Source organism: Symphodus melops (assembly GCF_947650265.1).
Source record: "Symphodus melops genome assembly, chromosome: 4".
Classification (NCBI taxonomy): domain Eukaryota; kingdom Metazoa; phylum Chordata; class Actinopteri; order Labriformes; family Labridae; genus Symphodus; species Symphodus melops.
This window is the reverse complement of record NC_136694.1, coordinates 22,350,817-22,375,748: the sequence shown is the minus strand read 5'-3', so window position 1 is coordinate 22,375,748 and position 24,932 is coordinate 22,350,817. Positions and strand designations below refer to the sequence as shown.

The following is a 24,932-nucleotide window of genomic DNA, read 5'->3' as shown; positions in this document are numbered from 1 at the left end:
TTTACTTTCAGAGCTAGAGAAGGTAACCAAAACTTCCATCAGCAATAGGTTTGATATTTTACAGTATGTAAAACAGACAGGAAGCATGAGACAATTACAGATTGACTATTTTCTCTCTTGCCTCAGATTACAGTGTTAAATAGACAAATAATTTTTCAAGGTATATGTATATACACACACACACACACACACACACACCTACACACACACACACACACACACACACACACACACACACCTACACACACACACATTAAAATATTCTATTCATTTTTTTTTTAGATTGTCTTCTCTTAAATAAATCCTAATACCGCCCCAAACTTTTTACATTTTATTTATTTTATCAATTTCTTCCATGAATAAATATTCAATAGAAAGTGTGCTATTTAAAAAACTCAGCTCTATTGAAGTCATGGCTCCACCTCCACTATTTGCTCCCATGTGACCTGATGTCAGGGTGAGGCTCTGTGCACTTGTTTCTGAGGTTTTAACGACTACACAAGACCAGGAGGCCAAGGCTCGAGTGGAGGTACAGGTGCAACGAAGTCATGGACTACCAACAGAAACTGGCTGAAAAACTCACCATTCTCAATGAGAGGGGGAACGGGGTGCTCATACGTATGAACTACATTAAGAAGGTGAGGGAGAAAATAGTGGCAAGCTAACAGAAACAAGAAATAAGGAACTTGGCTGTCATCTCAGATGCTGGGAAATTGTGTCAGCATGTTTTAAACTTAAATACACTTATTCCAACTTTCTAAAGACACATTTAAGAATTTTAAAATCAATACTGGGTTATTACTTTATCTAAAGTAAAGCAATACCTAATTAGTTTCAAATGTTCTGCAATCATTTCTTGTTTAAGATTCCAAAAAGCTCCTTTGAAAGGAAACAAGATTGACAGTATACAATTAAAATGTGCCTTATTCAATCAATAATGATTTTAATTAGCCAAGCATGTCAAAATATGTTATTTTTAATGCAAGATAGTATAACGTACATTAAAGTCTTATACTGCTGACTATAACGGACCAATCATAAAGAGACTCTCCATAAAATATTACAAACTGCAGAGATTGAATAATGATATATAATCAAAACTGTGTTTTGTTGACAAAGTTTGTGTTAGTGTGAACAGACCTTAGGGAAGGCTGCAGCACTGTCCTCCTTCTGCAAAACAATAGAGGAAGTGCAAACAGGAAGTAAGTCTGAGCTGTCAGTCAACTCAAATTTCCGTTATTCTGAACTGAGTGCTTTTAGACTCATGCATGAAGAATCGAAACAAACAGAAGTAGTTAAAATAAAAGAGGGACATTGTTATGAACTGACGGGTGCAGAAAAAGAATGATTTATGTTTGATTTGACAACTCACACATTTCTGGATGTGACATGCAAGACATGGCACATTCGTCATCAAAAAAGTTAAATATGTTCACTTCCAATCCACATCATTATTTTTAAAGCACATTTCAAACAACAATGGTGTGAACCGAAGTGAACAAAAAGTAGAGCACAGTAATAAACAGAACTTCAATACAAATCACAAGGAACACAAAAGAAACTGTCTATTTAACCAATCAATCAATCAATCTTTATTTGTATAGCGTCAATTCATAACAGGCGTTATCTCGAGACACTTTACAAAAGCAGGTAAAGGACCTTACTGTTTGTCTGTTAACATTAATGAAAGAGCAGGTAACAAGACCATGCTCATTGTTATGTTTACAAAAAGCAGGTAAAGGACCTTACTGATGGCTATATTACAAGAGCCCAGCTTAATCCGTCATAGCGTGGCAAGAAAAAACTTCCTTTTAACAGGCAGAAATCTTCAGCTGACCCGGGCTCATGACGGAACAGCCATCTGCTAAACTGTGCTGGGCTTGAAATGGAATGGGGGAGATGGGACAAGATGCAGAAAGAAGAATAGGATAGGATAGGTTTGGGGGGGGGTTTGGGCAGGCCATCCTCGTGGGGGTGGGTGGGGGGGGTTGTTTGGGCAGGCCATCCTCACCAACAATCCCAAGGAACCTAAGAGAGCTCAGGAGCTCCCAGAAAAAGGAGAGGTTAGAATACAAAGATAGAGACTAGCAGTAATAAGATATGAAAGCTGGGAGAGAAAGAGGGGGAGAGAGATAAGAGATCCTGGTGCCAGTTCCCCCGGTAGTCTAGGCCTATAGCAGCATAACTATGAGCTGGTCCTAAGCCAGCCCTAACTATAAGATTTATCAAAAAGAAAAGTTTTAAGTCTATTCTTAAAAGTACCTAGTGTGTCTGCCTCCCGGACCCAAAGGAGCGGTGCCTGATTACTAAAGGCTCTACCTCCCATAGTACTTTTAGAGACTATAGGCACCACGAGCAGGCCTGCATTCTGGGAACGTAATGTTCTTGATGGATAGTACGGTACAATTAACTCTTTAAGATAGGATGGTGCCTGACCGTTTAGAGCTTTGTAGGTGAGAAGAAGGATTTTAAATTCTATTCTAGATTTTATAGGAAGCCAGTTATAATATGCTAAAGTTGACTTATAAAAGACATTACAACTAGATAAATAAAGAAAATAAAGAGATAGAGAAAGACGGAGACCACACGCTCATGTTAAATCCAAAGCAAAGGTGCAAAATCTACTTTTAAGATACATATGTTGAATAGCTATATATATATATTTTTTTTCATATGTGGATATGTTTATGAACTTATTTTGTGTTGGAGAAGTTCATATCATTCTTTTTGAAAACCCTGCCCAGTGAAGATTTGCTGTGCACGGCTACATCTTTTTTTTTTTTTCTGCAGTCAGATTTGACAGCATGGAGCTGCAGCACAGTTTTCTGCTGTCAGCCTGTAAACAGCCCCACAGGAGCTGCTCCGTGTTAACTATCCAGCTCAAGGTCACCCTGAGGCTGGCTGTTGAGGGAGGTGGAGAAAGCATTAATACACGCTCATCCACAAATTTCCCAGCTTCTCTGAGGATAGAGTGACTTTCTTCAGACTTGTTTCCTCACCATGGGCTGGATGCCACTCAGAATCTGAAAGAAAAAATGACAATTAAATCCCATCAAGACAGCCCACAGAGCATGCTGCCAGCTTAGAATGTATTAAATATCAAGGACTAAGCTGCCTAAACTGACGAAATCTCATCCTCACATCTTTATAATTTCCTATCTTATGTTACAGAGCTGTGCAGATCCTAAGACGCGTCTCCCCCTCCTGACAGAGAAAGCCACTGAGCCGGCCATTAAATACATCAACAAGAAATTCCCCAACATCGACTTCAGAGGAAACATTGTGAGTATAAAGGCAACCTTTGCAGTTTACAAACATAAATTGTAGGACATTTGCTGTATGATAAAGGATAAAGGATCTGTTATTGGGCCTGAATTATCTGACACATAACTTAAAAAAATCATCTTGATTTTTTTCTTGCAGCAAAATCTGACCAGCATACAGCGACAGAAATCGGAAGTGTTGGCCGCCACGGCGAGCTACTACGACTCTTTCCTGGATGTCATTGAGTTCAGGGTGATTGTTTCTTAATTTATTTCTCCTTAAGTTGAATATTTAAAATGAGCAATTTGACGTGGCATTACAAAAGGTCAAAAATTAACAACATAGTGAAAGATACAATAAATAACAAATACACATTTCCAATTAAAGAAGAACACCAACAAAAAAAAAAAGAAAAAAAAAAAGAATATAATGTTCTTCAAACATTAAACAAAAAATCTGATATTAGCGGACTGTAATGATGTTTGTTATTTTCCCTCACTGTCTGTCTTTCTGTTTCCTTCTGCAATAGTATTATTTTAGGCATTTTCATTTACTGACACCATTTACATATAGAGTGGTTTATCTTGGTATCGAGAAAAATAATCTCCTTCACTTCTTCTGGATTTTTTTTCACTGTGGTTTGATGCAAGTTTGTTGCCGCGCCCTTCGCTTCTGCATATTTTCTGTGATGGAGTTTTTAACTGGGCCGGGGACGTCATCTGTATTTGTAAAATTGAAACGACCTCAATCCTGATGTGATGTAAATATGCAAATGCACAGTGATTATAAAGCTACAAGAAGAGACGAAGATGATGATTAAAGTGATGATGATGCACAACATTAGAGGCTAAACATTATATTTTAAGTACTTCTTTTTCTGTTTTTTTCTTTGTTCTTTGTTTCGTCCTCATTCAGGATCACGTTTATGAGCTGCTGAACACGATAGACGCCTGCCAGTGTTTCTTTGATATTGTGAGTATAAACTGTGATGTAGAAGTCACACCTGGGCCTGTTCCTTCAAAACTCACCTGAGTGAAATAAAGCTATCAGACAGTAGACATTTGTTTAAATTAGGTTGTTTGAAAAGCAAAAAGATAAAACAAATTTCAGTTTGCGTTGTTGAGAATTTGGGTTGGGATCACTTTAATGAAATAAAAAAAAAATCAGGATCATCTTGATCATAGCAGAGGGTCGGCTTCAGGCTGGATTGCATGAACAAACTCCAAATCTCACATTGATGTTGATATTTGACATTAAATATCTGTTTTACTACGGTGATGTTGTAATAGTAGTAATGGAGCTGGACATAATATTTTGGGTAAAAATAAAGGATCCCCCCCCACAAAATGTTGTTGATATCAAAGAGTTTGTATGTGTATTGTGGCTCAGGGCACCTACATACATTTTCTAAACCTTCAAAGTCAGTATCTGGATCTGGTTGATCCTATCTGGTTTTTCTTTAAAAACATAAAGAAACATGCAAACCGGGCTCTTAGTCTGGCTCATCTCTCCTCTTTGTAATCTTCATGCTGCTTCCTGCTATATGTGCAGGTTGTTTTCTCTCCCCCAGACTCCTGCGGTTTGGTTTGTCAGGTTTCTTTTTTTTATTGTCATAATTAAAGTTGCAGCCCTCACTGAATGCATTATGTATGCTCTTCTGTATATTTCAGTGATCTCTGCCTCCTGTGATCTGATTTGTTCTGATAGTTTGCGCATTTTAAATATCTCACTAATATAACTGTAGATCATGTTGAGGCCATAAATACAGACGATTTTTATTGCAGTCATATTACATTTTGAATCCTCGGAGAGCCTTTAAACGATCTGCAGTGTCATTTCTTTTCATGCAAATAACATTAAAGTGTTATTTTACCTTACATCTACCTTAATCTGTGTAAGCCTTTGTGTTTAAAGGCTTGCATGCTTGTTGAGGGAAAATGAGGGTTGGGAAGAATTTCAAATAAGACAGAGAAAATGGATTCCAGTGGAGACGGTTTTACATGTGTAGGGGAAGATAGAAAAATGTAAACTGTTGCAATCTCTCCCTAAAATTTTTGACAGACAATTATAATCAATGCACTTCACACATGCATGTTAAAACATCTTTCAGTTGCAAAAAGGAACCGACAGCTTTCATTCAGCAACTTAACAAGCCTGCAGGTTGTGTTTCATCGCAACACATCATCTAAGCAGACCATGACAGCTAACCCATGCTATAGACAATATAAATGTGTGTTTCTTTGTTCAGCCCAAATACCCTTTCATGAAAAATAATAAAAACTAAAAGAGACAGAGAAGTGGATCCATTCCTTCAGTAATTGTGTATTTCTTTAAGATCCATAAATTCTCAAATATCTTCAGCATCCTTGTCAGACTGAGCTAATTTCAGAGTGCCATTACAAAAAAAATTCAGAGACACTTTACTACACTTCATTTTTCTTTTCAGTCGATCAACTTTGACTTCACCAAGAGCTACTTGGATCTGATCACCACCTACACGTCTGTCATCATCACGCTCTCTCGCATCGATGATAAGAAGGCGCTGGTGGGCATGTACAACTGTGCCCATGAAATGACCAATGGGAGCAGGTTAGTAAACATGAAACTGTCGTATGGATGAGGTTGCATCAGAGATGGAAAACAATCGTACTAAAAAGTAGGATGTGCTCTCCAATTTTTGATCAGAAAAGTTTGATAACGTATCAACGTCTGTATTTGTTTAGTGCAGCTAAAATAACTTCATTTAGATCCTGTCATCAAGTCCTTCTTATTAGCCTAATAAGTGATTAGTATTTTAATTACAGAGACATCAGCTGCTTAGCACTAACCTTTTCAGAGTCCCATGTGGCACTCTGACATATTGAGTCCTCCTGCTTTGCATGATATCTATTTATACACTGCAAAAAATGCAGGATGCTAATCTCCATTGAGACTTGAGCAAGCAGCACAAAGGCATGCATTTTAATGTCACATTTGATTCTCACACACCGCGAGCCCCTTGAGAGGAAGGGGTCACAGCATTTCACCCAGTAGTGTATATTACTTATGGGAACCAGGACTTTTTTTTTTATAACAGTCTTAAAACCCCCTGCAAATAATTCCAGACATAACAACATGCATTGATGAGTTGTGTGCCGTAATGATTCGTGCAGTGACCCCTCCTACCCGCGCCTCGGCCAGATGTTTGTGGAGTACGAGCATCCGTGGAAGAAGCTCACTGAGGAGTTTGGTCCTCACACGCGGGTAAGCTCAGTGTGTTTTTATGCAGTAAGGACAAAATCACATTAACAACCTTTAATTTTTTGATTATGTGGATGATGATGATGATGATGATGACCATTGAGTCAACGTGATACCAGCATTTTAACAGTGATACGTTATTAGTAAATAATCGAAAAAGCTTTCTTCATTATTTGAGAACCTGGCTGCAGTGTGTGCTCCATTTAGCCAAAAACCATCAACATATGATTATCTAAAATTGAACGATGTTCTGTCAAACTACAGGATTAGTGTACACTTCCCTATAAGTGTCCAGCCATTAAAGCTCAGAATCAAGTACACACATGCCAGAGGATATGCATCTGCAGAAGCCTCACACATGAATACAATAATACAGGACATAATAATATAAATGTCATTTTTGATCTTCTTCAACACTCGTAGTTCCCCCATTGTGTGGAAGGGTTAATAAACAATGACACATGCAAAAGCAAATGATAAAAATATATATTAAATCAGAGTTGTGGCATGGTTATCTGTTAATTACTTCTATTTCTCTTATTTGACCTTCAGTTTTATTTAGCCTCTTCTCTATCTCTGCCTCTCTACATCTTCCTTACCCACATTTTGCCTTTCCCTCCCTCCTCCCTCCCTCTCCCAGTCTGTGACGGCGGCGTTGCTGTCTCTGAGGATGGTGTACCCACGCAGGAACCTGCCAGCAGAGCAGTGGCGGAGCGCCCAGCTCCTCAGCTTGCTGAGTGCTCCAGCTGCCATGCTGGACCCGGCCTGCTGCGACACTGTGAGAGTCCAACCTCTGTCACCCCTCCTCCTGTATCTGTCTCTGACAGGGGGCGAAAGAGAGAGAGGAAGGGGTTGTACATGGTTTTCCAGTGATGTCAGGCACATAAAAAGACAAGTTGTCACAGTTAAAAGAGGAAGTAGCAGTAAACGTCTGAAGGCCATAGATAGTCCACTTTAGTCACGAGTTTATTGTCCTCCCATCAAAGAGTTATCATCAAAACAATGGTTTACTGTGACCTCATTCTCCCCCTTGAACATTTATTTCTATCGTCCTCCCATTTTGCACAGCTCAGTTCTCTGTTATCCTCTCTGCTGCCTGCAAACATGAATGTTACTACGAAATAATGTTACCACCTGGTTTCCTCTGACTTCTTCATATAGAACCACTAACTCAGTTAAGACAGACATTACAGACAACAATGCTTTGCAAAAAAGACACAGTATGAATAAAGCTAAAATGTTGACTAATCCAAAAGTGAACATAGAGCTTTAGCTTTGATATCTCAGGAATTGTTTCACAGAAAAAAAAGTAATTTAGAAGGTTTTAGATGGAGGTATAGCTCTCAAAACTGTTCATGTCCAACAACAACAACAATATAGCATTTTATTTGTGATTTCACATTATCATAAACTCCATATATGTAAACATTGATCTGCATTGTAGATGTTTTTTTTTTGTCAATCAATAGTCTTTATTGTTACCACAGATGGCTTGTGAATACCTGTCAATGGAGGTGATGGAGCGCTGGATCATTAGTAAGTTACACACTCAAATTCTTCCTTAAGTTCATCCAATTTACATTTCTGACTAATTGAAATGTTTGACTTGTATGGAACAGCAAAAGTACAAACTATAACAATATAAAGAGGAAAGTTCTACAGCGAAAGTTGATATTTCTTAGGTATTGAACTAAAATATGTTTATAAATGTATACTTAGATTTGAGTACATTGACTAACATTGTTTATCTAACATTTAAATGTACTTAAAGTTACTGTTATGCTTTGCATATGTCATTTATTTTAAAACTTTGACTTTGAGAAAGAAAAATGATTTTTACATCACAATCTCTGAACATTCGAAGATTCTTTCAGCCAGTCAGTGACTTCTAAAACACGTGCATGTGTCAAAAAACCAGACCCAAAGACTGTGCCCTAAATGCAGCTGCCTGTGCTCCCTTTAGTTGGCTTCTTGTTGTGTCACACCAGCCTGAATACAAACCAGGCCTCCCAGGAGCTTTGGAAGATGGCTCTGCGGAGCGGCCTCTTCCTCACCCTCACGAGAGATGAAATACTCAACATACACAAAGTCTCCGAGGAGCTCTTCGACAGCTTCAAAGGGTTTGTAAGCTGCGCTGCTACAGTGTCCTCTTAATGCACTGTGTTAGAAATACTTTTAGGTGATGACTAAAAATGTAGAGAGCCAGATAACAGACCAAAAGTGCAAGATAAAGCACCCTTGTTTCAGACACTTAACAAAGGAGAACTGAGTTTAAAATGCCATCTTCATTATTTTTTTTTTAATTAAAGTGTCATGAACTGTCGAGGACCTCTCGTCTAGTTTCTGTGATTGCTCATTAATTCTGTAAAGGAAGCTCTGGGCTGGGCTTTTAGCTGCAGTCTTACCTGCCTGACACTTTGCAGATACATGTATGAGTTTTAGCTGAGATTATTATATGGGATTACTAAACAAATTCTAAAAAAATATGCATCCATCCAACTGAACAGAAAACTAATTCTTTCTTCGTATTTTTGTTATAAAAAAAAAAAAAAAGATTATGTCAAACAATTGAGAAAAACAATACGTAGCAGCAGGGGCCTTAGTGCTGTTAATCATCAAGCCCCACTCCTTGTGATGTAAAATTCTGACATGTTTTGTTTATGTTGAATATTTTTTATACATCAACAGTCCAGGGCAAAACTTGAACAGATTTCAGTTAGCTTCATTCATCGACCCATTTTAAAGGACTGTTGAATTAAAGTGATGTCAGTCCATCCCTGATTCATTTCCTCTAAATGACAAAAAAACGTAATAATCATGGGAGTAAGAGTAGTGACATATGTATCTTAATGTTAGAGGAGAAAAAGAGCTGAATACAAAGAGCCATTATAAGGAAAGCAAAGACAAAGATGATTTATAATTGGATTGATCTAAAAATGTTTTCATTTCTTTATTCTTAACAAGCTTATTATCACATCTGGTTATCAATGTTTCCCTCCGTTTTTATCAGATATAGCAAGAGAGTCGCAGACATCAAGGAATGTCGTGAGCATTTTATAATCAACGGGTGAGACTGGCCATCTTTTTCCTCACTTTAGTATTCTAAATATTCACATTATTCTCTGTGAAATGAGCTGTGAGTCCGACAAACCCTTGACTTTTTCCTGCATTATTTCCAGAGGAGCTCTGCACCGAGAGCGGAGGCAGTTTCTGAGAGGAGCGCTGAAGGAATTATTTAAAGTTCTGGAGGATGAACCTGGACTTCTGGGACCAAAGGTAGAAGCACAAGGAATGAGCGACCAGCATTTGAAGAATTTAAATCATTCTATTACTGCAAGTTCTCGGTGCATTATGAATTTATGATCAGTGTTTTTGATGTTGCTTTTGTCCTGCCCATATTTTGGACTCTTGAGAATTCCTTTGAATGACCTCTCTTTTCGTCATGACTTTTACCAATCTTAGCTCCGACTCTTTCCTAACATTCCTCTCCTTCTCTGTTCTGTGTGCCAATTGAATCCCACAGGCCTTGTTTGTCTTCATGGCTCTCTCGTTTTCCCGTGACGAGGTCCTGTGGCTTGTCAGACACTCTGAGAATATGCCAAAGATAAAAACGCCAGAGGATTACATTGACAAGTAGGTCATAGGTGTAGAGGGAGTAAATCACTGAATCACATTGGTGTGTCAGAAATCTGGCAGCTAAAAAGTTCTCCATCACTGCAACTCCAACAGCATCGATGTGATGAAACCTTTAGCGGTGCTGTTATCCTTTTACTGTGCAGAAAAGATTGACAGTAGATTGGCTTTTTTTCAGATGTATGTGTTGGTTTGCTTTGTCTGTTCTTCCAGTCAAATGGCAGAGCTGCTGTTCTACATGGAGAAGCTCAGAGGTCTGATGAAAAAGTATTACCACGTAGTTCAACGTTACCACGTCCAGTACCTGTCACAGTTTGATGCCCTGGTTCTCAATGACACCATTCAGGTCTGTGCAGATATCTAGAAAAAGCCAGCTCACACACAAACATCACTAAATTAGGCAATGAGTTGCTGTATGTGTAACATAAATCAAGAAACCCTTTTTTCTCCTCTGCAGAACATGTATGTATGTCCAGAAGAAGAATCAGTCCTGATGAGTTCATTTGTCTCAACGCTGTCGGCTCTGTCAGTCAAACAGGGTAATCTTAACAAAATATGGCAGATTATCAAAGAGGGAATACACTCTGAGTAACCTCTACTTCAAATGCACCATGAAATATGCAGTTGGAATAAAAATAATCTGAATTTTCCTCTGCAGTGGAAAACAAAGAAGAGTTTGACTTCAGAGGAATTAGACTGGACTGGTTGCGATTGCAGGTAAAAAAAAAAAGTTTTATGCTCCAAACAGCAAACTGCTTTATATTCAGTTACTGTAAAAATGTAAATGTTGAATGGATGTAACCTTGAAAGTTTCTATGTCTTCTATTTAAGGCATACACAAGTGTGAACAAAGCTCCTCTGCCATTAAAGGAGTACCCTGACTTAGCAAAGGTGATGAACGTGATCCAGTTTCACACCAGGATGGTGGACAGCTTGGAGGAGCTTCTGCAAGATACTTCTGAGATGTCCATACTCTGGTCAGACTCTCCTCTCCTCTCCATTTCTCTCCTCGCCTCTTTTCTTCTAGTCTTACATCAGTTTGTTTCTTTTCATGTTTCCGTTATTAGCTTCTACCCTCGAGTCTTTGAGAAGATGTTTATCCAGAGCAGCGAGATGATGACCATGAAGCGTTACCTCATGGCGTTCCCTATCGCCTGTTCTCACTTCAGCCTTTGTGGACACCCTCTGTGCCCAGAGGAGGTCAGTGTTCAGTTATTTGCTGACCAGGCTTTAACTGTCCTCATCAAAAGCAGCGAACACACCCATTACACTCAGTGCTAAGTTTAAATTGGAACACTTGTAATTATTATTACGTAGTTATGTAGTTATTACATTCATGAGCCTTTCTTTCTGTGTTACTCTGAGATACTGCAGATTTTGCTGTTCAATAACAGGATAGAAAGGTTAAACCTGCTTTTTGAAATGTACTAAAGTGAAGGACTTTAGACTTACACATTTTCAAACCTATTGTGTGTGTGTGTGTGTGTGTGTGTGTGTGTGTGTGTGTGTGTGTGTGTGTGTGTGTGTGTGTGTGTGTGTGTGTGTGTGTGTGTGTGTTGGTGTGTGCAGACAGGGGCAATGGAGAAGAGGAGTCTGCGTCTGTGTGTGACCTTCTTGGAGCAGATAGCCAAGCTGACCAGCAATGTAGTGTTGGAGATTTGTGCTGAGCAGTACAACCTCAATGACCAGGTGAAGATTATTTCAGAACTGTAAAAAGAAACCAAAAAAAACCCCAAAACCTAATTATCTAACCGGGATTGATTCTGCCAAACTACATATCTAAATATAATCTCAGTCGTCAGAATTAGTCAGCAGGGGATTTAGCTTCAGGCGGGGGACAGATTTGAGACTTTGAATACAAAGATAAGACAGAGTTAAAACTCTGGTCTTGATTAATGTGGTGTTATTTCTCTGATCCCCTTGAGGAAAATATGATGAAGCTGTTTATGCTGGGAGTACTTTCAATGTGGATGCCAAACTCTCATTTGTCTTTTGGCATGTTACTCAATATCTGCCTGGCTGCATTCTTTCTCCTCTCTCTCTCTCTCTCTCTCTCTCTCTCTCTCTCTCTCTCTCTCTCTCTCTCTTCTCTCTCTCTCTTCTCCTTCTACTTTCCTCTCTCCTCTGCATCCATCTCTTTCCACTCGATCCCTTTAGTTGCAGCCCAGACACTGTGCTGAGAGCATCAGCGCAGCTCGCCACAGGAAGCAGAAGAAGCCACCGCCAAAGAAAGGAGAAGTCCAGAAAGAGAAGCCAGGCGCTGAGAGCATGAGGAAAGACCGGGCCATCATCACCAAGTCAGATTATCTTTTTATTTCTCCGATATAACAATCCTTTCTCCTTTTGATCCTTCACTAAAAACACAAACCCGGGAAAAGATTATAAAAATAAGTGTGATAAATACACCCCTGAGCCTGGAGACATGCAGAGTAAACATCAGCATAAATAAACATTCCAGAGTTTATAAGTCTGATTTGAAAAGGAGAGGCTAAGATTAATGCAGGTCATGTGGGTGGAAGTACTTTTGTCTACTGACACTTCGAAATGACTTCCCTTTGACACATTTCTGTCCTGAAGTCACTGGGAAGACAGGATTAAATCCTCTCGCCTACAGGCCATTATTTGTTCTGAACTTTATTGCCCTTCAAGTTGAGTCCGTCAGGGCTGACAGGTACTGAATCAAGCTATTAAAAATAAGAAACAAAACATCTCTGAGTTTTAAAAATAAACCCTTTTACTGGTATCACATTAAATGTTGGCATTTTTATTGTTTTTTTCTTGGAGAGCTACATTTCTTTAATTAATCTCATTCTGCCTCTCTCCTACTCTCAGTTTACCTCCCTGCTGCTTATTTATATAGTCCTCAAACACATTCATTACCTTATCTGTGTGAGAAAAGCACTCACATACTACAGTCATTGTCAAAACAAAGTGTCTTAACTCACGTTCTCCCTTCCTCCTTCTTCTCTTAGTATGGACAAGTTGCACATGATGCTGACCGAGCTGTGCTCCACCTACAACCTCTGCTTGGACTTTCTTGTCTTTGACCACATCGTCGTTCCCACAGAGTTCCTCGTCTCTCATCTGGAGACACGCCTCTCTGAGTACGTTGAGTGTGGGACGGGAGTATCATAGTTGTTTGAATAAATGTGGGGGATGTAGTGGGTTTTAAAGGTTTCAACAAACGTCCCTGAGGTGATATTTTGGAGTTCTCTTTCTTCCTCTTAAGATATCTGTGAACATTAGAAGTTGCCACATGCAATTGATAGGAATATTCTTCATATATTCATCTGCAAAAGCTAGTTTATGCAGTGCTTTTATAAGTTTAAATGAATATAAAAGAGTTTAAGCAATAAAACAAAACTTAAAGCTTGTGGGAGGACCTTTGACTTGAATCGATTTCGGCGCCCTCCTGTGGACAGAATTTCCTTGTTTTCTCTTGTACATTTATAAGTAGGGGCTGCACAGTGGGGCAGTGGTTAGTGCTGTTGCCTCACAAGAACAGGGAGGCTTCCATGTTGTCCCGTTCTTTCACAGCACAAAGACATACTCGTTTTGTCAATCGCTGACTTTAAAATGCTCGTAGGTGCGAACGTGACTGTGGCTCGTTGTTTGTCTCTATACGTCAGCCCTGTGATGGACTGGCAACAAGGCTTTGCTGTGAACCTGACACCTACCCCGTGGCAGAGTTTATAAAAAAAAAGATCACATTGGTTAGATTGTTTTGCACCTTACTTCAGCATTTTTATTCGAAATTACAGTCAGGAAAATGACACGGACGTCAGTTTCCATTTGGAGCCTGCTATCCATTTAAAAAGTTTTCCTCTGCCAGTGTTTAAATGAGCTGAATAATTGTCTCTCATTTTAGAAATGCAATGGTATCACTTCCCTGTTTTTAAATGGTGGGGTCATCCTCCAAACTCATTGACTTAATACTTGTAAGCTGAAGTCCACACTGGAGAGAGGCTATAAAATGTTAAACACTCTGACCAGGATGTTTTCGAGGAATGAGAAACACTTAAAGCTTCATTTTCTCCCTTTTTCCCACTTTGGTCCACAGTTGTTAATCATTTCCAGCGTTTCTCTTTATAAAATATCTCCTCCATCACTGTTATGAACCCTGCTTTTCTATCCGATTCCTCCAGCTCCGACAGTGTTGCACTTAAAAATCTGAAAATACATCCATCATGTCACTTGCTACTTCTGTTTTAGTGCTTATGGTTATTTAGATTACAGGATTGGTACCAGGGCAACCCAGTGTTTCTGTGTATGTGCTCTGCTTCATCTCTCTGTCTCAGCTGATGATTATCTCCCCTGTCACCCTAAAATTAGGACCCTTGACTCGCAGCATGCTAACAGGGATTTTTCCGAGAAAGGCAAAGACATGTAAATTAAGTCCACTAAAAGGGAGAAAGTTTTAATTGAAATAATAAATACAATTTCAGTGAACCCTGAAGCAGTGATTACACTGACCTTTAATGAGCGTACAGTACCGTGCCTCCATGGCTCGTTTAATGCATTTTAAGGTCCCATCTGTCGGCGCTTAATTATGCTCTGACTTGGTGATAAGTGACGTGGGTTAAACATGTTTCTCCAGGATCATCGTGAGAATGGCAAATTACAACCAGGCCACCCAAGAGATAGCCCGTCCCTCAGACCTCCTGGCGGGGGTGAGAGCCTACACGACCAGCCTGCACAGCCTCTCCAGCTACATCAGCGTGGACGTCACCCGGCTGGTAAAGAACGTGCTCCTGCAGCAAACGCAGCCACAGGACCCCAGAGGAGGACAGACCATCACCACCATCTACACAAACTGGTGTGTGTGTGTGTGTGTTATACTAATGTATTAACTGTATACAAGTGTCTAGGTAGAACAAACTAATCCAAGTCGAGGGTACATTTTTGACATTTGCCGCAATCACGCAAAGAAAGTAAATGTAGGTCGCAAACATACGCACTTCCTTGCGGTTTCTCTCTGTCTGCCTAATTTCCTGTTTATGTTTCTCATCAAAGCAAGCTGTTTGAAGTCTGAAGCTTTGTTGGTTGTGCTTTTCTCACACAGGTTCCTAGAGAGCCTCCTGCGTCAGGCCAGTAACTCCCTCATCGTTCACTGTCCCACGATGCACTGCTTCGTCAACCAGACGACTGACACCGACCCGCTTTTTAGAGCGGAGGAGTTTTCGGATATATCAGGTTGGCCCCCGAGCTTAATCACAGAAATTTGATCTGAAATGTTTCATTAGTCAATATGAACCTCAGGGTGGATTTTTAATGATATCTGGACGAATGCTCACGTCTTTGACAACAAAGTAAGACATGCTGCTTTTTGCACATCTTGGTATGATTGTGTAGATGTAACACAAACAAAGAAATGGGAGACCTTCATTGCATGTTGCATCTTAGGATATATATATAGAGAGTTAGTTAGCCATTGCTGACTTTTAAAGGGATTTACAATTAACATGTTTACATTATATTTAAACTCCTAAAAGAAAGAAGAATGTTTGTCAGTACATTGTGCAGCATTTTCTTCTGCATGACAAGTGGAAGAAGGCCTCACAAGTGAGAGCTATGTGTTCCTCCATTTGGACTTTTTGCATACACACGTTATCATACTTGACAGAATCAAAATGTTTCTCTCAGGCACTCAAAGGTTTGATGATAAAGGGCTGACAGATTTATGAGACGGCTCACTGTTGTCAAAAGGCACAACTTGCAGACACCGCTCACACGCGCAGCGGGAGAACTGTTGCTCATGAGGACGTGAAGCCTGTTGGTGGTGTGTGATGCTCTCATTCACACTGCCTGTCATGCAATTTACTCTGACTCTGCCTGGCAAATGTAACGCTCAGTATTGCTTATCATCTCCCCAGAGTTTCCCTCCATATCTCATTATTATTCCAGCATCACTTGTCTCTCCTCCACACAGCCTCCCACGACTCTATAGGGGCAGCGGACCTCCGTATGACTGTACCACGGCTATATTTACTTCACTCCACACACACATGGTACCCAAGAGTCCACTGCACTTAAATAGACGCCCCCTCACAATATCATCATCTTTGTCTATATTTACTGCCACACAGTGACTCACTCAGCCATCCATTAACCACCTCCAATTTTAACCACAAACGTCCTTATCCATCATCATTCAGGCAGAAATGTTGAGCTGAGTGAAAGGTCTAATGGCTGCAGTTGTCTCTCTCGCTCTCTCTCTCTCATTTATTCAGCTACTCTCCGGAATCACATTGGATCTGTGTCCTTTGTTGATGTTGTCATTGGTAGAGAACCAGACCTCAGACTTGATTTTTACCTGCTTCTTGTTTGCATTGTTGTAAACATGTTCAGCTGCTCGACATCAATGTCTGTTTTGGCTTCTTAGTTGTTTTACATATTTTCTGAACAGAGTTACACGCCCTGGCAGAGCTGATTGGTGCATATGGACTGAAGTTTCTGAGTGATAACCTGATTTGGCACATCACCTCTCAAGTCAGCGAACTTAAGGTACAGCAAGATCCAATCTATGTTTTTTTAAGGATTGGGGAACAAAGCAAAAATTAAACATGAACATAAAACATAAAAATCAAACCAGCCATTTAATCGAACACAAAGGATGACAGGAAACAAGGTATAATGAGCAGTGGATACAATATTGTCATACAGAAATTTGATTCCAAAATCAATTTTCGATTCAATGGAAATAAATTTAACAGTTAAATAAGCTTGAACACACAATATTGGATGTGTGACATTAGTCGGATGTAGCCACAAAGCTAGTATTTTTTAGCAAAAGTTAACCATTTTTTTTCATCAAGCTTCTGAGCTCTTTGTGTGGGTAGCTCTTTTGTTGGTAACTGTTCTGTAGCTAGATACATTTCTATGTCAGACTTTCTTTAGAGTGAGACTCGGGTCTGAACAAAGACTGGAACAGATTTTTGTTGTGTTCAAAAAAAGTCAAATACGTAAGCATAGTAGTGGTAAATAAATTGTAAGTCTCTCCTTAAAGATAAATAAAGACTACATAGATTTTCTGTAACTTGAATTGTTGCGCTTCAAAGTCATCTTGTCTTTCATAGTGATTCCAGTGAGTTTTGCTGCAGTCATGCTCCCAGCTGTAACACCTGACTGTAGCTACTCTTCATGCACTGCCAGCAGATCTGTCTCAGTTATGACCTCTCTCCATTATGACTCCCACATCCGTCTCTCCTGTCAGAAAATGGTGATTGAGAATATGGACGTTCTGGTACAGATGAAGAACAACTTTGATAAGCCCGAAGAAATGGCCAACCTGAAGAAGAGGCTGACAGGTGAGACGTGGAGAGGGGAACGAGGGAAGAGATAAGAGAACGAGATGTAAAGAAAGAGGTAGGGGGTAGAAAGCAAAGTAATAGATGAAAGGAGTAGGTGTAGAAAAGTGGAGACAGGATGAGTTCAGGTAGTGAAGAGATAGTATAAAGAGAGAAAAAAGGATGTCAGGGGGAGGAGAAACGTGGCAGGAATCTAAAGAGGAGTACGAGGGATGAATCACTCAGACCATACTTACACACTGCCACGCACATTTATCACATTTATTTCTTTATCTGCTAAGCAGAACAGATGGTCCATGTTCCATGACATTCATTTAGTGCAAGCTATCACATTTGTCTGATAGAAAGACATCAATCCTTTTGTGTTTTTCAAAAAACACAAGAGGATTGATGTTAATCTATGTTAATGATAGATAAAAGATAAAACCGGAAGTGGTAACTACAGTCCACCTGTCAGTGAAATCAGCCATGGCCTTATTCATGACTAGTTCTTTACAATGATATAATGAAAAGGGAGAAGTCAAATAATCACCTCTGTTACAAGTTTTACCAATAAAGAAATGAGCTTTAGAGATCCAGACCTTTTTTTGTGCCAGGCTGTAAATATTTATTTGGGCTGTAGAAATGTACTTTTTACTATAGCTCTAATGATGATTTCTTGGTGTTTACAGCCAGCCTAAAGAGGACACTCGAGGACATTTTTTGTTGAAATCGTGCATTAGCTTAATTGTACTTGACTGGCAGTTGTTTCCTGTACTATAGCCAAACATTTACTTTATGTCCTGCTGTGGAGCCCATAAACTCACAAAATACAGCAGTACTCGAATAACCACTTTCATTGGACTCACAAATGTAACTACAACCACCTGGTGTTAGAATGGCAGTTTTTTTTTTTTTATAGCATCAGAGGTTAATTAAGGTATAAATAACCAGCAAAGCTGTCAGACACTTACAGTATTCTTATCTGCCCAGCCATGTCATGTTCTCATACATTAAAGGGGACATAACTTTAAAGAATACTACGTTTCTAGTGACACCGCAGGCTGCTAGGCTAACTGCACCAGCACTGCTCGTACATGAGCAAGCATCTTCACGCTGGTCAGATTCTAGTTTGGTTCGAGAGGCTTCTACAAATAAAACCTTTTTTGGTTTCTTGTGCTCAGACTCCTCAAAGGAGTCTTTGTTGGGTTACAACAGAATCCATCTAATTCTTCATCCAGTCAGGCCCAACTGTTGCTCTTTGTAAGCAGAGCTGCGTGAGCAGGATGTCGAGAGCGAGCACAGAACGTCACTTCCTGCAGCTTTCACGGAAAATCAAACCTGGGTTCATAAAAAAATAAAAAGTAACAATGACAACACATGATAAACAGTAACTGTCATATTTTGAACATCAGTTAGCCGTTCTCTTACTAATGGGCGATAAAACAAGAGGGAATGTGAGAAAGTTACATATCGTCCCTTTCAAACAGAAATAGTCACACATTCAGCCATGTGTTGTACCCTATGAGACTGAGAGTTTTCTGATTCGAATGCTGATCTTTTTCATCTGCACTTGTAGGAGGAGAGAACGTGCTGAAGAGGATGACAATCATCGGGGTTATCCTGTCCTTCAGAGCAATGACTCAGGACTCTCTCAAAGATGTAATATCCAACAACATGTTGTCATTATTTATTCCAATCTCCTACCAGGCAAAAACAACCAACCAGGGCAAAGTATACTTTTTAAATTACATTCAGAGTAGTCGAATACTTTTTGAACGAGGAGAGGTAAATTCAGAGTGAAGCTTCATTCTTGAGCTCAAAGAGAGACGAGTGATTATTTAGTTGTATCTCAGGGTTCACTTACAGTTGTCTTAAACCTCGTCTCAGTCTTGCATCTCATGCAAATGAAGTAAGTGGGTCATAAAGTAATAAATGAGCAAAGATGAAGTAATAGGGCTCTTGACTTAAGATTTAATTATTTTTTCCTTCTTTAGTGATAGCTGAAAAAAAAGTATTGTCTTAACAACTTTATATCCACTTTGGTTTGAACCTATTTCAAACATCGTATAATAAGAACAGTTCACCTGAAGTGCTTTTCAAATACACCGAAAAACAAGACACAACAGGTTCATAATAGTAATGTGCACTGTCAATGTCCTCTCATAGAGAGCTAGGAGAAAACCGCCCTAGATTACTATAAGGTCATCTCTTTATTATGCATGATCATAATAGGTCATACAATCCTTTTCTCTAGGTCCTGCATAAGCATTGCCCATACATGATGGGGCCCATCGAGTACCTGAAGGACTTCATCACGCCTGAAGTTGACATCAAGGTAAAAAAAAAGCGTAAAAAAAGGAATCCATAGTATGTTGAGGAACAGGAGAGCTGTATCAAGGTTTCTCCACCAAGTCCTCCTCCGTTTAACAGCTTTAGATCTTCAAAAGGTAAACTCACTGTGGGAGAATGTAGGTTGATGGCATCTGTACAAATACATTAACATTAAGGACTTTTGAGAATTGACTGTGTGCCATCAGAGGTTTTACAAACTGCAGCACACAGTGTGTGGTATAATATCATTAATACAGATATGAGACAACTCAGCAGGAGATGTGAGTGGGAGAGTGGCAAAAAAACCCACTTTTTTTTACTCCCTGTAGTACCATCCAAATTAAATTCCTTATCTCCCTGTGGAGCCATCAGTGGGACTGTGACTCATGAACTCCCCCTCCTTCGCTTACGTCTGGCCTCTGAGTGCAGCATGACAGCCGTGCCACAGCAGAGGCCGGGATAACCCCAAAGACGTCAGCAGCCTCCGTGAGAGAGAGACTCTGCTGGCTGCTGCAGCTCTGCACTCTCAACCACATCAGTGGAAACTTTTTGCCCAGACAGGCCAACCATGCATACAACCAGAAATAGGGCGGAATCAAAACCTGTGTCAACACAACGACACTCAACAATGATTTAATGTGACACAGAGGAGAATATGTGTGGGGCAGCTACTTAGAATGAAAAGCAGAGATGGTGTGGCTGTGGCAGAGAGGCGGTTTTGAAGGGGCTTGTCAGTAAGAAAAACTTGTCGGAAACACATTCACAATAGTTTTCTATGAGACTATGTTATATACAGCAGGGTATTCATGTGTGATAGTAAGTATCTAAAAATGTAAGCAAGTGTATTCTGGTGTGGTACAGTAACTGTTAGGTGGACTGACAGTTAGGTTGAGATGGCATTTTCAGCCATCGACTAGACTCCCGATGGGGAGTCCCCCTGCAGCAACAGATGGGTGATCTAACTCAGGCTTCGATCATTCATATTTACAGTCTACGGTATTAACAGTGGTCAGTGCTGATTGTCTGTTTGCGCTGCAGGAGTTTGGTGAGGACTGTTAACTAAACTCATGTTGCAGCGAACAGATCATTTGTTTCCCTAACAGTATGATCATACCTAAAAAGCTGTTGTTTGGCAATGCAGTGAGTAGCTTTGAGAACAAACAGAGGAATCTCAGCTTGTGTTTCATGTGTCTGACTGCTAACTGTCAAAAGAATGGTGAAGCATTTCTGAGCACCAGTCAGGAGCACATTGAACTGGATATTTTCAGATGGCAGGGCTTCTGCTCTGTTCTCTGAATATGACTCAGAGAACTCCACATTACTGCATCAGCGATGGTCACATGCGGCCATATTGCACTCCGAGCAGGGCCGATGTTAACTAAAACGTGATGACAATACCAACAGAGTCAGAGAGAAGGTTTTGAATGAGTTTCTTTAATGGTTACAAGCATTTACTTTAACCCTAATGGTAATAGATATATATTGGGCAGTTGTGCATTCTGAAGAGAAATGTTCTCCTTCTGTCCACACAGGTGACTCTGAGCGTTTTCGAGCTGGCTTCTGCTGCAGGGCTGAGATGTGATATTGACCCTGCCCTCGTCACAGCTATTGGCAGTATGCAGACAGGTAACACTTATGTTATTAGTGTCGCTTCTGCAGACAGAGACATTTAAAGGCTCAGTTGTACGTAACAAATAGTCTTGTTCCATCTCCTTACGCTTTCTTTGTAGATAACACGTCGATCGACGAGGAATACAAGCTGTCCTGTTTGCTGCTCGTCTACATCGCCGTGTCCCTGCCTACGCTGACCTTGGACCACAACTCCTCTTACAGCCGGGAGCATGGAGGTGCATATTCATTCATCCATTTTCAGCTGTTACTAACCGCTTGACATTAATAGCTCTCCAGACAGCCCTTACACAAATTCTAATCTTTGCTTCCTCCACTGATTACGTACCCGCTGCTGATAGCGTATCAAAACAGTACTCCACCCTCAAAGGCTGAGCTTATTAGCATCATCAGTGTGTTCCCACTGAGACTGACGTGTTCGGAAGCAAAGTATGGTGGTTAATGAGAAACACATTTCGTCTGAGAGACGTTGTTTACAGATAACTTCCACTGACGTGCATCGATGCAGTTACTCCTGGCATGTGGCCCCAAACTTTTGGCCCCATCCAGTACTACGACGTTCAGAGAGCAGTTGGCACAGGGCGGCTTTTGTCTCTGATTATTTTCTTTGTCTGTATTTTTCATTGCTATGTTTGAAATAAAAGTATCCTGTGAGCCTGAGGAAGAATGCCCAGTATGTGTGCTCATAAGTGCCATTCATCATTAAAGAAATGTCTCTGATTGTTGGGCCATGAAAAACATCCCCTTCCCTGGCTAAGAAATAACAAGACATGCTAATCTTTTCTTCCTAAATGTTAGGCTTGACTATATGTGCTTTTTTTTTATTTTCTCAGGCCACAACAACAACATCCACTGTTTAGCTAAAGCTATCAACCAGCTGGCTGCTGCCATGTTTACAGTTCAGAACAAGAACATAGAGCAGCACCTCAAGGACTTTCTCCTGGTGAGTTGCAAACGTCTTATTACATCTCTTACTATTTAAGTGGATATATTATTACACTTCACTTGTTGTAGTTTGATACCTGTATCACTGTGGGTTAAATGCATGCATGTTAACAGGATGAAACTTGATAATAGAGGAGAATATACGTCCAGTTCAGTCCTTTTTACTGCTATTAAAGTTACTCAAATACTGGATAGTTTGAGCTTTTCAAGCATTTCAATAGATTAGAAAGTCCCTCTTCAATTGAGCTCTGAAAATCTGATTGACCTGCGCCCTTAAAGAAGAGGCCTAGAGGAGACGTTGCTTTGTATTACTTCATGCAACAATGAAGTTTTCCATCACAGAATGACTAATTAGCTTCAAAGAAGGGACAGATGGTGGTGGCGTCATGCAACGAGTCTTAGCAGTAACAGTTAATAAACTGCAACTGATGAATGATTTCTTGGGCAAACTACTCCGACAATATTTCCGATTTTTCAAGTTCACGGCTCACCTTGACTTTTCTGTTTGAGGTGAAATCCGTTGGTGTAAAACAGTTCTGCCTCCTTTTTTTTTTACACATCTGTTTTATTCCTCAGATGGCCTCCTCCACTCTGCTTCAGCTGGGACAAAATGTGGAGCGAATAGAGATAAAAAACCGAGAGCCAGTCTACCTGCTCCTCCACATGGTAGGTCTGCCATTTCTGATTAATTTAACAACAAGGAATTTCTAGGTTTATAAGCTGACTGATGGAAAAACCTCTGCTCTGTCATTAATTGAGTTTTTTCCCTTGACATATAAGCCCTTACACCTGCCGTGTTTTCTATAAAGAATTATTCCTTATCATTGAAGCACCCATGAATTAATGATTAAAGTCATTAAGGGCATCCTATTAATCCTTAATGGAAAAGAGGAACTCCTACTTCAAAAGTGAGGTCACCACTTCAAGAAAACAGAAATATCATCCTACATCAAGTATGTGGAGATAAATATGTCAATAAAAAGCCTTTAAAAGTCCTGCACACATATTAGAGTCACCCGCTGATATGGGAAATGTGTTACGGTGCAAATGTGGCTCAAAAAAAAAAAAAAAAGGTTTTATTTAATTTATGTGCCCACAGATATACCATAAAAACTACAAAAACTCTTTCATACATCATATTGCAGGACTCAACATTATAACCGCCCACTTTCCAAACCGATCATGATTTCACATCCTTTTCCTACAGGTGCTTTGTTGGTAATTCTTGTGACATCATCTCGTCAATTACTGCTACAGCATCAACATTTCATAAGTGCCTGTGTCTGCTGGAGAGAGAGTGTTTGTGTGTGTGTGTGTGTGTGTGTGTGTGTGTGTGCGTGCGTGCGTGTGTGTGTGTGTGTGTAGGTGTGTGTGTGTGTGTGTGTTTGAGATAATTAGAGGCAGTCGCTTTGACAGCTTCACTGCTGTCACTCCCACGAGCACGCTCACTACATTCAGATTGTACACTCAGACACAGGCTGCAGTGCAGGTTTTCTCTCATGAACATGTTACATGTTTTGTAGTGCCTGTGTTACCTCCTGCCAGTGTGGCCATTAGTCCTTTTTAATGAAATAGATGTCAAGTGTAATAATCAGCACAGCGCGAGTTTACTGTCTGAACCAACTCTGAGGTGTCGCCTCAAAGAGGAAAGTTGCACTTTTTGTACAAAGAAAAATATGATAGCTTAACTACAGCTTCTTTTTTTATCACTGATTCACTCAGATTGTGGAGGATTCTCCGTTCTTGAGCCAAGACATGCTGGAGAGCTGCTTCCCGTATGTTCTGCTCCGAAACGCCTACAGAGAGGTGTACAGAGCGTTCATCGTCACTCTGGGCTGAGGACTCTTTTATGTCTACTTATCCATGCTTTAATGTGAATTCATGTTTTGTTTTCAGTCTCTTAATCAAACAGCTCATCTCATTCACACTTGGTTAACCATGACCTAGAATATTTCTGATAATGCCTCCTGTGACTCAGCACCCTTTCTGTTTGCAGCGTGCAAACACTTGCGTTAAAGATTGTTATCAGTTGTTTTTTTATTGTACATCTGCCTTTGTTTGACTTATATTTCTTTGTATATTGCTAAAGAAACACCTCAATTTCATGACATAAAAGACACATTTAAAATACTTTTTGGAATCAAACTGCGTTTTTTAAGATGTTTTATGGATAATTGTTGACTGGAAAGTTCCTGAATACTGTTTTTTTTTCTTCCACAAGCTTATGCAAATAAAGATGATAATTTAGTCTTTTTTGCTTTCTTTTTGGACTATATTTACCAACTGCTTCTTTTCTATTTCGAGTCATCTTCCATGCCTGCTCCCCTCCCATTCCTCCTTCCTTTATGAGATTCTTGTCCTTATAATTTTTCATGCACAATTTAAATGATTCATTCCAGTTTTTGCGGAACCGAAAGTGCATGTTTCTAATTTTAGACCCATCCTTTTTAGTGGTTTTATATTGCAACACACACTGTCCCTCTTTTCGTTTGCTCCCTCCTTCTTCCCTCAGACCTGTTTTCTGCAACTACATCCGTTTGGTTGCCACATAAAGGATGTGGAGTTTGTGTTTGTGTCTATGTGTGTTTGCAATTTGTATTC

General features: G+C 39.9%; 1 protein-coding gene across 1 annotated transcript; it reads left to right on the top strand.

Moving 5' to 3' along the window:
- The first annotated feature begins 492 nt into the window (after positions 1-492).
- On the top strand, positions 493-24,694 carry nckap1l (NCK associated protein 1 like). Its single transcript, XM_079340630.1, has 31 exons — positions 493-638; positions 3,172-3,282; positions 3,424-3,516; positions 4,180-4,236; positions 5,711-5,853; positions 6,417-6,507; positions 7,145-7,282; positions 7,992-8,040; positions 8,468-8,624; positions 9,515-9,571; positions 9,684-9,780; positions 10,028-10,137; positions 10,351-10,483; positions 10,595-10,676; positions 10,796-10,854; positions 10,969-11,114; positions 11,205-11,337; positions 11,707-11,826; positions 12,295-12,434; positions 13,110-13,241; positions 14,735-14,953; positions 15,200-15,330; positions 16,544-16,641; positions 17,351-17,444; positions 19,003-19,085; positions 19,681-19,761; positions 21,290-21,383; positions 21,488-21,604; positions 22,220-22,329; positions 22,908-22,997; positions 24,054-24,694. Exons 1-31 carry the CDS (start codon positions 549-551, stop codon positions 24,168-24,170), a joined length of 3,372 nt encoding a protein of 1,123 aa, XP_079196756.1. The 5' UTR covers positions 493-548; the 3' UTR covers positions 24,171-24,694.
- The last annotated feature ends 238 nt before the right edge of the window (positions 24,695-24,932 follow it).